The sequence below is a fragment of the Populus euphratica genome, unplaced genomic scaffold, assembly GCF_000495115.2.
Source record: "Populus euphratica unplaced genomic scaffold, PopEup_1.0 scaffold104.1, whole genome shotgun sequence".
Lineage (NCBI taxonomy): Eukaryota > Viridiplantae > Streptophyta > Magnoliopsida > Malpighiales > Salicaceae > Populus > Populus euphratica.
Window position 1 is genome coordinate 513,197 of NW_011499915.1, and position 12,181 is coordinate 525,377.

Here is a 12,181-nt window from a genome sequence, read left to right on the forward strand (position 1 = left end):
TTGTTTTTATATTTTTATTAAAAAAATTATTTTTAATTTTTTACTTTAAATTTATTTTTAATAATTTGAGATTATTCGGATATGTTATTAAAAATAAATTTTAAAAATAAATAAAAAATGCTATTTAATATATTTTTTAAATAAAAATATTATAAAAAACAATCACTTTCACATTCAACACCTCTCCATTTCAAGCACAAGAAGCGTTCTTTTTGGAAAAAAAGAAAAAGAAAAAGAAAAAGAAATGAAAGCTAACTATCTAGGCCAACCACTAGCCTAATGCGATGTGATTTGGGATTAATAATTGATGGAAAAAAACATAAGCATTCTCAGATTGTAAGTCTTTGCATTATACCAAGCTTATACGAAACATAAAACAAACCTCTGAATTTAGACGAATGAGAAAAAAAGTTGTAGGTTTGAAAATAAAATACTCTGTTATTAAAAACTCTTATAAAATTGATAGAAGCAGGGAGAAAGTTACGAGGATGTTGATATAAAATATATTAACAATGTTTCATAATAATGAACGATCTTCTTGGTAAGTCTTCAATTTGAGGATATATTTAAAAATATCAAAATATGAAGACTTAAATGAAATGGTTGTCAAAGTTAGGAGGGTGTCACGATCTTGGACGAAGCGGGTCATGGAAAGAGAACTAGGGCCTTATTTTATTTTATTTTTTTACCCTCTTTTTTTTTTATTATTTAAATTTTAGCAGCAATTGTTTTTTAAAAATCTAAATAGGAACCAGAGAGAGGGTTAAAAAAAGAAATTGCAATGTCATTTGTATTTTCCTTTAACGTGAATATTTAAGAAATATCCATGTGATTTGGGAGTTTATTTTATTAATATAAATATTTGAATGAATTTATATATCTCAACGAATTCTACGAATTATAAAATTTATAATCATATAAATATTAAAAAATAAATCTAAAACTTAACTAATTAAATTATATTTTTAAAAGCTTAGAAAATTATAGTGAATATTTAATTAAGGAATAGTTTAATATTAAAAAGGAGATTATAGAAGGTAAATCTTTGGCATAAAAATATATGAATCAAATATTGGAAAATAACCATAACATTACAAGAAATAATCAAATAAAATTCAGAGAGAATAAAGATAATTAAGGATCAAATTGATGATATTTTAAATAGATTTACTCGTATCATTCCAGTTATATGATAAGAATCTAATCTAGATAAATAAAAAAGAAGGGGTGAAATTGTTTTTTTAATAAAAAGGAACCTTCTGTGGATTGGACACAGACGGGAAGCGCGTGGAGGAAGAATGCCCTAAATGGGGAAATAAATCCAACAAATCGAATTAATTGCACAATAAGCTGCGGTGACAAAGGGAGCAAAGATATAAAAAATGAGGTCGGAATGAAATTCAAATTCACACTAAATTCAAATTCACTACTACCGTCATAAAAAATAAAATCCAGGGGGTCGTAGTCTTCGCCATCGTAAATAATAATAAGAGAAAAAACCTCACTGAAATCACGCACTCCCTTTACATTTCTCTTCGAGAGAGAACAAATTCTAGAGAGAGGCGCGCACACAGAGCCCTCTGCTTTGCTTGTTTTCTTTGCCATTTCCGCCTTGAAAAACAAAGTGAGATGAAGAAAACCTGTGAGAATTTTATTTATTTATTTAATTCAGCAGTCTCGCCGGTTGGTGTCATTTTGTGGAAATGAACGTTTTGAGTTAACGAGGTAGTCTGCTCTTTACTTATTTAAGTAAGAATTCTGTGTTCGCTCTCATTTCTTTTTATTTCAGTATTCTACTGTTTAATTTGTTCTTGTTCCTATCCCTTATTTTTGCAGATTTTTAAGGGTTTGCCTGTTGATTTCGTCGTGTTTTGGTGGGAAGTGAAGTGGGTTAATCTTGAAATTGGGGCTTAAGTCTGTTAAGAGAATCAAGCTTTCGAAGTGGCATTGGTGAAATATTGATTGCTGGTTTAGAGGTAAGAGAAATGGGTGATACTGAGGAAGCAAATAGTGAAATGATACAAAGGTTGCAATCTTCTTTTGGAACAACGCAATCATCATCTACTACCATGGCTAAGCAACCCTTTTCTTTGATAAACCAAATAGATGTGTCTCAGTTGAGTTTGAACCCAACCCAAATGCGGGCGAGGCATTTTACGAATTTTTCTCAGAATTTTAGTGGGGACAGTAACAAAAGAGTAGGGTTTCCGCCTTCCCATCCTAATCAGATCCCACCCATTTCGCCTTATTCCCAGATCCCAGTGTCCAGGCCAGTGAACCAGCAAATGGGTCCGCAGAGTTTTAGTCTGGGGCCTACTCATTCGCGATCTTTGTCGCAGCCATCATCGTTTTTCTCCCTTGATTCCTTGCCCCCGTTGAGTCCGGCCCCTTTCCGGGATTCCTCTTCGCCTTCGGTTCCGGACCCTGTTTCTACTGACGTGTTCATGGAGGAGAAGGATGGTGGTTCTCATTCGTTATTGCCTCCCTCGCCTTTTAATAGGGGCAATGCTCCACGGGTTGTTGAGAGTTTGCCTCCACGGAAAGCGCATAGAAGGTCTAACAGTGATATTCCATTTGGACTTGCTAATGTGTTGCAATGTTCACCGCCCCTTATTCCGTCGAGGGGTTCAAGTGGGTTGGAGCGGTCGATGTCTGGGAGAGAAAATTTAGGGATGGCTAAGCCAGCACAATCGGTGAAAAAGGAATGGGAGAGAGGTGGTGACAGCAATGCGGAGGGGATGGGTGAGAGGAAATCTGAAGGGGAAGTCGTGGATGATTTGTTTTCTGCTTACATGAATTTGGATAACATTGACGTGTTGAACTCCTCGGGTACTGATGAGAAGAATGGTAATGAGAATCGTGAGGATTTGGATAGTCGAGCTAGTGGGACTAAGACGAATGGTGGTGATAGCAGCGATAATGAGGCAGAAAGCAGCGTGAATGAAAGTGGTGGCAACCTGCCAAGAGCAGGATTGAGTTCTTCAACAGAGAAGAGGGAAGGGATCAAAAGGAGTGCTGGGGGTGACATTGCTCCTACCAGCAGACACTACAGAAGTGTGTCAATGGATAGTTTCATGGGAAAATTGAACTTTGGTAACGAGTCTCCAAAGCTGCCACCCTCCCCAGGAACTCGTCCAGGACAGCTATCACCCACCGATTCAATAGATGGGAATGCCTTTAGCTTGGATTTTGGGAATGGTGAATTTAGTGGTGCTGAACTGAAGAAAATTATGGCGAATGAGAAACTTGCGGAGATCGCTTTAGCTGACCCAAAACGTGCAAAGAGGTACGTTCAATTTGGATCGATCACTAATTAATCAGATAAATCATGTTATAATCCTTTGCCCCATTGTTTCATGTTCCTCATTTGTTTTCCAAATTCAGGATTTTGGCAAATCGTCAATCAGCTGCCCGTTCCAAGGAGAGGAAGATGAGATATATTTCAGAACTGGAACACAAGGTTCAGACTTTGCAGACAGAAGCTACCACATTGTCTGCCCAGCTTACTCTTTTACAGGTAGCGATGTGAAATTTTGAAATTTGTTTCCATGTAATTGTAGCGTTATCTTTTCTATAATCTTTCACTAATTTCTTCTACATATCCAGAGAGATTCTGTTGGTCTTACTAACCAGAATAATGAATTGAAATTTCGCATCCAAGCCATGGAGCAACAAGCTCAACTCCGAGACGGTATGGATTCTCCCACCCCATTTTTTTTTTGCATATTTTCTCATTGCATTTATATGTTCTGTTAGTGTGCAAATAGCGTCAGTGCCTGTTGTGTGAATGTACTATCCTTGGTTATTTCCTGTTCGTTGTTGTATGAAGAACTTGCGTGTCCAGAATTAAGCCTTATGGTGGGTAAGTTTTGTCCATGGTGATTAGCTCTCTTGTTTGCGTGGTCATGCTGCCATGGACATTTCTCTATTATTAACTTGTGTCCATGTAGTTAGGTGAGCAATCACTTGCGTTGAAAGTCTTATCTGTTAGTGTATGATGTAACTCCTCTTCTAACATATAGTCACAGTGTGCAACTGGTGAGCGTAACCTGTTGAAAGAATTACATGGATAATATTCTTTGGTAGATTTGTTGATGGAAAAAATATGGGAGGCCTTCATTTCATGGATTATTTACTTATTCTTTGACATTCAGCATGTTTGGTAGATTTGTTGGTAATTGTATTCAACTGTAACAGCTTTAAACGAGGCATTAACTGCTGAGGTCCGACGGTTGAAGATTGCGACTGCGGAGCAGGGTGGGGACTCTGATCCATCCAAGAGCATGGTTCAGCAGCAGCTTTCTATCAACCCTCAGATGTTCATGCAGCAGCCACGACCTTCACAACTTGGCATGCATCAATTGCAGCAGCAGTCATCGGCCTCCCAAATCAACATGCATCAACTGCAACAGCAGCAGCAACAGCAACAGCAGTCCTCCCAGCCACAGCCTCAACAAAATGGAAATACTGCCCCAAAGCCAGATTCAAATCAATAGGCTGGGAAGAAGAAGATGGCTATGTTGATTATTAATCGTCTCATCAACTTCCGGCGCTTTACATTTACTACTTACAATGCATTCATTCATTTGTTTTCCATCTCCAAGCGACGTCTCTATGGTTTGGTAGTTACAAATTCAACCTGCATCGCATATCTCCAGCTCGGAATTTCGTTTAAAGTGATATATATATACAGGCCTTTATATATATATATATATATATATATATATGTTCTTCATGATTATGATTGTTACTTGTTTCTGGTAGATATTTAATCCATAAAGAGAACATTTCTTAGACGTGACATGTTTTGTTAAGACGTTTAAAGAGTTGAACTGAAAACTCTTATTTGTTTATTTCAGTAAAGAATGGCTGATTCCTTTATAATTACTTGTGCTTTTGCATGCCTTTAGACTTGTTATTTTGTGTTTAACCCAAACAAGACAAATCAGGAGCTGCTAATTGACAGGAACTTTAAGGGGTGTTGTTTGTTTTTTAAAAAGTATATTTTACTTAAAAATATATTAAAATAATATTTTTTTATTTAAAAAAAAATTATTTTAGATATTAGTATATTAAAATGATTTAAAAATATATAAAAAAATTAATTTAAAAATTTTAAAAATTTTAAAATAAATAGATTCTAAACCGTGCGGGAGTTTCACCGTGGCTGAAAACACTATTTATCATTTGACTGTGGTGTTTTTATTTCTTATTTTTTTCCTTGATGATTTCTATTTTAGTGTCTGATTAAAGCTCAATTATTGTCGCAAATGGTAAGATAGAAAGGAGGACAAGCATGAAAAGAACGAAAACAGATGGTTATTTTGAAATTTAATTTAAAAAAATACACTTTGATACTTATATTTTTTAATTTATAAACTTTTGATACATCCATCTTTTTTAAAATTTATTTTTTATTCAAAATTTTATTTTCTTTAATTCTTTTTTATTTTCAGTTTAAGAGATGAGAGTGGCTGGATATATTAGTTAAAATTGATTTCAACAATGAAAAAAAATATTTTTATGTCAATGAGTTCTATTTAATGAAAAAGATTTATCTTATATGTTCTTTGCCCTTAACTTTATTTCAGATGATAGATTTGGACTTGGAAGATTTTTAGTTTCAAGTTGATTTTAAATTTTTAAATTAATTTTTAGATTGTTTAAAGTCACATACTAGTTCATCAATGTGTTTTGAGTTAAAATAAATTTTTAAATAAATAAAAAAACATAAGACATGATTTTCCTGCCACTATATTGGAAGGAATTTGGATAAATATGGATGATATATTTTTTGATTTTATTTGTTTTTTTCTTTTAAAAAAGGGTGACAAATTGTCTGTAAAAAAAATTAAATAAGCCAACGCATTTGTACCTTTATTTTTTTCCAGTTTGATCCTTCTTAATGGACCTTTATTGATTTTTCTTCATTTCTTTCCAATCTTATCTTTTAATAGTTTGTTGATTTGATATTTATATTGTAATATTCCACGTCGGGGAGTAAGGGAGTGCTAACTGGTTTTATTAAAAGTACTAGTTGTCAACTTGTAATACACGTTTTAGGATGTCAGGCCTAGTGATTGGCTCGTGTCATCAGGAACAAAACCGTGAATGCGGAAAGCCCAAAGTGGACAATATATAGCAGGTTGAACCGAACTGTTATATTTGGTATTAGAGTTGACCTCACTGGCTATTCGGTTATGCCGATGAGGTTGTCGAGATTTTTAAGAGAGTGAATTGTAATATCTCATATTAGGCGGTGAGGGAATTCATAGTTGGCCTTATTAGGAGTGCTAGTTACCAACTTGTAATACGTGCTTTGGGACATCAAGTTCAGATATTGGCTCGCGTCACAAAAAATAAAACCGTGAGAAGGATAAGGTCTAAAGCAGAAAATATATGGCAAGTTGGGTTGGGTTGTTACATATATGTTCATCTCAATCTTAAATAAACAATCCAATTTTAGGTGGTTCTCAATTTTACAAACGTGTATTTTTCTTGTCATATAGTTAAATAAAAAATTATTGAACTTGATTGAGTTCATGACTTGGATTATGAATTTAGTTAGTTGACTTGTATTGGTTATGGATCAGGCATTATAATTTATTTTGATTACACAAATAATTTTTAATTTATTTAATTAAATATGTGATAAAATTTTAAATTTATATTGAGATTTTTTATGTTAAAAAAACATGTATGAAATGCTATTATATTCATTTTTTTATGTTGAAAAAAAAGTTTATCCAACGCACGGTGAAGTGAGAGTCAAATAGCTAGTTCTTGCAATGTCATGTTTCTTGTTTTGAAATATGCTAGAGAATAGTGGTACAAAAGAAGCCATATATGTTTTATTTTTAACATTAACATATTAAGATTATTAAAAAATACTAAAAAAGTATTAACTTGATATATTTTTAAGTGAAATATATCTAAAAAAAATATTATCGGACTAGGTTCAAGATTATACTGTTTAAAACTCTCTTAATTATGAAATGAATTAAATTCAGATGTGCCGCCTTAATTAAATTGAATATCTCTTAATAAAATTTCATGTTGGAAATGAAATTTTCTTATTAGTTGTGGATGATTCAGCTAAATTTAACACTCGAACATTTTTTTAATCATAATTTCCTGTTGATTATGTAGGGTCCAGGTTCAGAATGGGCACTGCTGAGACGTCATTCATTTGAGGATTTGTTTGGTGTTCAAATATGTGGATCTTATCCAGATACAGTTCCACGTACTGTTGAGCTTATAGACCAGGAATGTAGTGGACTTCATTAACATAAAAATGGGTTGCCCGATCGATATTGTTGTCAGCAAGGGTGCGGGGTCATCTCTTCTTACAAAACCAATGCGGATGAAAAGCATTATAGAAGCTGCTGCTGGTACATTGGAAAAGGCTATAACTGTCAAGGCAATAATCAATATTCATGCCAACCCCCTGCTGATGCTGTTATGTTGTTCTGCAACTTCATAGCTCAGCATATTTTACCATTTGGGAAGTGCCTGCTGCTGGTACATTGGAAAAGCTTATAACTGTCAAGGCAATAATCAATATTCATGCCAACCCCCTGCTGATGCTGTTATGTTGTTCTGCAACTTCATAGCTCAGCATATTTTACCATTTGGGAAGTGCCTGCTGCTGGTACATTGGAAAAGCTTATAACTGTCAAGGCAATAATCAATATTCATGCCAACCCCCTGCTGATGCTGTTATGTTGTTCTGCAACTTCATAGCTCAGCATATTTTACCATTTGGGAAGTGCAGATTCTCGTTTTTGCCTTGTGTTTTTTCTGCTTGTGTTTCTAGCGCTCAGCCTGTGTTACTCTCATGCTTCTCTGACTATGCTTAATTTTGATGGCTCATGCTGCCTTTTCTTATGTAGGTACGAACAGGTTATTTCGAAGGAAAAAATCGTGTTGACGCATTAATTGCGGATATTGGAAACTGGGAAGCCGGTGCTGTGACTATTCATGGCCGATCATGTCAGCAACCCTACAGCAAGCTTGCTGATTGGGATTACATTTACCAATATGCTAGCAAGTTATTGTTACTGGGGATGTTTTTTCACGTGTAGATTGGAACAAGCACAAGTCTGACTCTGAATGCCCAGAGCTTTCTTCATGCATCATAGCTAGAGATGCATTGATTAAGGTCAGGAGTCTGGAACTATGACCTGTAGATTTCAACATTTTAAGTACTTGTTATTGGATCAAGTCCTTGTTTCCTCATTGATTAAGGTCAGGAGTCTGGAGCTGTGACCTGTAGATTTCAACATTTTAAGTAATTGTTATTGGATCAAGTCCTTGTTTCCTCAAAATCAAGCTTTGTTGCCTGAATAATACTCTCTGTGTTTTTCAGCCTTGGATTTTACTGAAATCAAAGAATAGAGGCGCTGGGACATCAGTTCTGGAGAGCGGTTGAACATTCTAAAGGATTATGTGCGTTCTGGCCTAGAAAATTAGGGCTCTGACAACAAAGGTATATGTGTCAAGTAATTTTGTACCTAAGGGTGATTCAAAAGAGGTTCCAATGTAACAGCAATTCCTTGTTTCAACTGCAGGAGTGGAGACAACCAGGCATTTTTTGTTGGAATGGCTGGGCTACACATGCAGATACGTACCACTTGGTCTTTTAGATGTCATCCCAGATGGCTCTAAATGTGCATCGAAACATAAATCATACATGCCATTTAACTTGCATCAGACGGAGCAAATCTGTATTCCATGTCAGTAACTCACTTTATTTCAGTGCCTTTTGCACCCGCAAGGGCTCTGTGGTGCTAGTTTCTTGTAGCAACGCAAGCACAAATTTGAGAGTTAATTTTAACGTGGTATTTTGAGAGGAACGAGGTGGCTATCTTCACCTGAATTTTGTATCATTTGTTTTTCTATAATGTCTGAAACAGTGTATTTTAAAGGTAAAAGTTACATGATTTACACAGGGTTTTGTTGCGAGTTGTTTGGCACATACGAGAAGGTTTATACTGCCAATGATTTTACTGTTGGATGTAACATTATCTTCACCTGAATTTTGTATCATCTGTTTTTCTATAATGTCTGAAAAAGTGTATTTTAAAGGTAAAAGTTTCATGATTTACACACGGTTTTGTTGCGAGCTGTTCGGCACATATGAGAAGGTTTAATGCTGCCAATGATTTTACTGTTGGATGTAACACGAACAATGACCAGTTATTTCAGGCTCTCCATTAGAAAGTACATGCCATATGCAGAAACAGAAAATCATTCAGCATCATCAATTATATGACCGAACTAGTTCACTCACATTCATCCGAAGCAAATGTAACTAATCATGTAAAATTTTGAGTGATTGATGCATGGCGATATGCCGAATTTCTTATAAACCAAAAAGGAAATGGAAACAGGGAACTAAAGATTAGAAAACTCCCACTGCTAGAACTTTGACGGAGCACTTATCCTTGTATACAAAAGCCCTGTCGATGCCGATGCACCATTAAGAAAAAAGAATAAAACCAAGCACTTTTAGGATTAAATCTTGCAAAATTTAGAATACCAAACAAAATTGTGTAGCTTCTACATTTGGAACCTTAGAAATTGTGTAGCTTCTACATTTGGAACCTTTATTAATCCAAGGCAGCACACATAGATTGTACTGAGATCATTAGATAAGTCATCTACCACCTGACCACATCACATAATAAATAATAATAAATCCTGCTGTCATGACCCAAAATCCATCAATTCTGCAAAGAAGACAACTTCCCGACTTCACTAACTTTATGCACCTCCTGATTTAGGGGTGCTTGCACCCAGCTCCCATCAATGGACTCGAGATTTCCATTCAATCCATCATCCATAAAATCACCGACCCTTTTCACCTTAAGCTCCTTTGGCTGGACAGGGTAATTCCCAGAGAAGCAAGCATAACAAAAGTTCGGAGACTCATCACCTAACAATTTCTTCAAGCTATCAAATGGTAGAAATGCAAGCGAATCGCATCCAATAAACTCCCTAATCTCCTCCACGCTCATTCTGTTAGATATCAACTCCTCGGAACTTGGTGTATCTACTCCATAGTAGCAAGAAGCTATAATTGGTGGACTAGCAATCCTCATATGGACCTCCTTAGCCCCAGCCTCCTTAAGCAACCTAACAATTTTTGATGAGGTAGTTCCTCTCACAATCGAATCATCCACAACCACAACTCTCTTCCCCTCCAAGACTCCCCTCACTGGAGATAACTTAAGCTTAACACCAAAGTCCCTAATCTTCTGGGATGGCTCAATGAAAGTCCTTCCTACATAATGCGACCTTATCAACCCTTGCTGAAAAGGGACACCAGCTTTCGCGGCATAGCCAAGTGCAGCCACCACCCCAGAATCTGGGACTGCAATCACCACATCGCAGTCAACGGGAGCCTCGGTAGCCAGAATTTCCCCAAAAACGTGCCTTGACTCATAAACAGACCTACCAAATACTACTGAATTAGGCAAAGAAAAATAAATATGCTCAAATATGCACTGTTTCGGTTCAGGGTGGGGCATTAAGCAAAGTGATTGAACCCCATCTTTATCCACCACTAAAACCTCACCAGGATAAACCTCTCTCTCATATGTGGCCTCAATCAAATCAAGAGCACAAGTCTCAGAAGCAAACACAACAGCACCGTTACTCCTCCTTCCCATCACCAAAGGCCTAAAACCAAAAGGGTCCCTTACAGCCACCAACTTATCCTCTGTGACAAACACCACAGAATAAGCCCCTTCTAGCTTCTCGCAAGCATCAACAATCCTCATAAAGAAAGGTCTAGCCTTTGATGTAGCAATCAAATGCAGAACAACTTCAGTATCAGAACTAGTGTTAAAAATTGAACCATTATCTTCTAGCGTAGCCCTTAATTTCCTATAATTCACTAAATTCCCATTATGGGCAACCCCAACAGAACCAAACCGGTAACCAGCGACAAAAGGTTGCACATTTTTAAGCATCGAAGACCCGGCAGTTGAATATCTAACATGACCTATAGCTAAATCACCAGGTAATTGGTCAAGTTTTGACTCATTAAACACTTCAGAGACTAAACCAACACCAGTAACAGATTGCAAGACCTTATTTTCATTAACAGCAACAATACCAGCTCCTTCCTGACCTCTATGTTGCAAAGCATGAAGGGCTAAATAGCAAAGACGCGAAGCTTCAGGGTCACCATGGATACCTACAACACCACATTCTTCGCGAGGCTTATCGTCATCATCGTCAAAATAAGAAGAAAAATGATCTGGGCTCTTTTTGTTTGTGGAAACAAGATCAGAGATTGGATTTTTAGAGGAAAGAGTGATGTGGGTTTTGTGGGTGGTGTGAGAAAGGCAAGGTTTTTGAGGGAAAAGAGAGGTTTTTTGAAGGGTTTTGGGGAGGATAAAAAGAGGGGCCTTTTGGGGTATTTGAGGGTTAGGTTTCAAGGAATAAGAAGGCTTTGAAAGAGCAGAGAAACTAGTGTTGTCTGCCATGGATGAAGGAGGAGAAAAAAGAATGGTGCGTCCGTGGGCGAGAGGGAAAGAGAGAGGCTGAGCGAAAGAGTGAAGGCAGAAGTTTGCGGAGCCTTAATAATAGTTTGCAATTTGACTAGGTTTTGAGAGACTTTGACTGGCTGGAGGGTACGGAAGATGGTTTATATGAGTATTTTTTTTGTTTTTTTAAGTATTTTTTATTTTAAAAAGTATTAAAATAATTTATTTTTTATATAGTATAGTAAAATAATTTAAAAATATAAAAAAAAATTAATTTAAAATAACAAATAAGTTAAAACTCACCGTTATCCTATTTGTGGTCACCGCACGCCTAGATTCCTAGAAGGTTATTATTGGACACTACAAAGAAAGAAGGGGTGGAAATTGCAATTTAATCATCTTTTCCCAATTAGATGGAGTTATGGAGAAATCCCCGAACCGCGTGCTACTTTGCAAAATAAAATAAATAATAATAATGACTGATGGAGTTATGGAGAAATCCAACCGCGTGCTCCTTTTGATTGCATCGCATGCAAAATAAAATAAATAATAATAATGACTTTTAGAAAAAGCAGTTTGTAAAATAATATCACTAAGAGAGGAGACTCCATAATACTACAAAAGAATTTATTTAATTTCATCCAAAAATTATTTATTTTTACATTTCAAAAATATTTTTAAGAAAA

The 12,181-nt window shown here is 35.9% G+C and overlaps 2 protein-coding genes and 1 pseudogene across 2 annotated transcripts; 2 read left to right on the forward strand and 1 right to left on the reverse strand.

Moving 5' to 3' along the window:
* The first annotated feature begins 1,452 nt into the window (after positions 1-1,452).
* Positions 1,453-4,884, forward strand: LOC105134493 (transcription factor RF2a-like). The gene is made up of 5 exons (XM_011038931.1): positions 1,453-1,725; positions 1,837-3,286; positions 3,385-3,517; positions 3,607-3,691; positions 4,198-4,884. Exons 2-5 carry the CDS (start codon positions 1,986-1,988, stop codon positions 4,494-4,496), a joined length of 1,818 nt encoding a protein of 605 aa, XP_011037233.1. The 5' UTR covers positions 1,453-1,725; positions 1,837-1,985; the 3' UTR covers positions 4,497-4,884.
* A 2,410-nt stretch (positions 4,885-7,294) lies between these two features.
* LOC105134546 (tRNA-dihydrouridine(47) synthase [NAD(P)(+)]-like) lies at positions 7,295-8,950 on the forward strand (annotated as a pseudogene).
* A 347-nt stretch (positions 8,951-9,297) lies between these two features.
* On the reverse strand, positions 9,298-11,619 carry ASE2 (GLN phosphoribosyl pyrophosphate amidotransferase 2). Its single transcript, XM_011038932.1, has 2 exons — positions 9,607-11,619; positions 9,298-9,574 (listed from the first exon to the last, which is right to left on the reverse strand). The coding sequence occupies exon 1, from the start codon at positions 11,493-11,495 to the stop codon at positions 9,726-9,728; it is 1,770 nt and encodes a 589-aa protein (XP_011037234.1). The 5' UTR covers positions 11,496-11,619; the 3' UTR covers positions 9,298-9,574; positions 9,607-9,725.
* Positions 11,620-12,181: the final 562 nt, after the last annotated feature.

Excerpts from the sequence above, each read along its gene's own strand:
- LOC105134493 (XM_011038931.1), top strand. The coding sequence starts at position 1,986 with ATGGGTGATACTGAGGAAGCAAATAGTGAAATGATACAAAGGTTGCAA. Across the intron at positions 3,518-3,606 it reads CCCAGCTTACTCTTTTACAG|AGAGATTCTGTTGGTCTTAC; the intron begins GTAGCGATGTGA and ends CTACATATCCAG. Across the intron at positions 3,692-4,197 it reads ACAAGCTCAACTCCGAGACG|CTTTAAACGAGGCATTAACT; the intron begins GTATGGATTCTC and ends CAACTGTAACAG.
- ASE2 (XM_011038932.1), bottom strand. The coding sequence starts at position 11,495 with ATGGCAGACAACACTAGTTTCTCTGCTCTTTCAAAGCCTTCTTATTCC.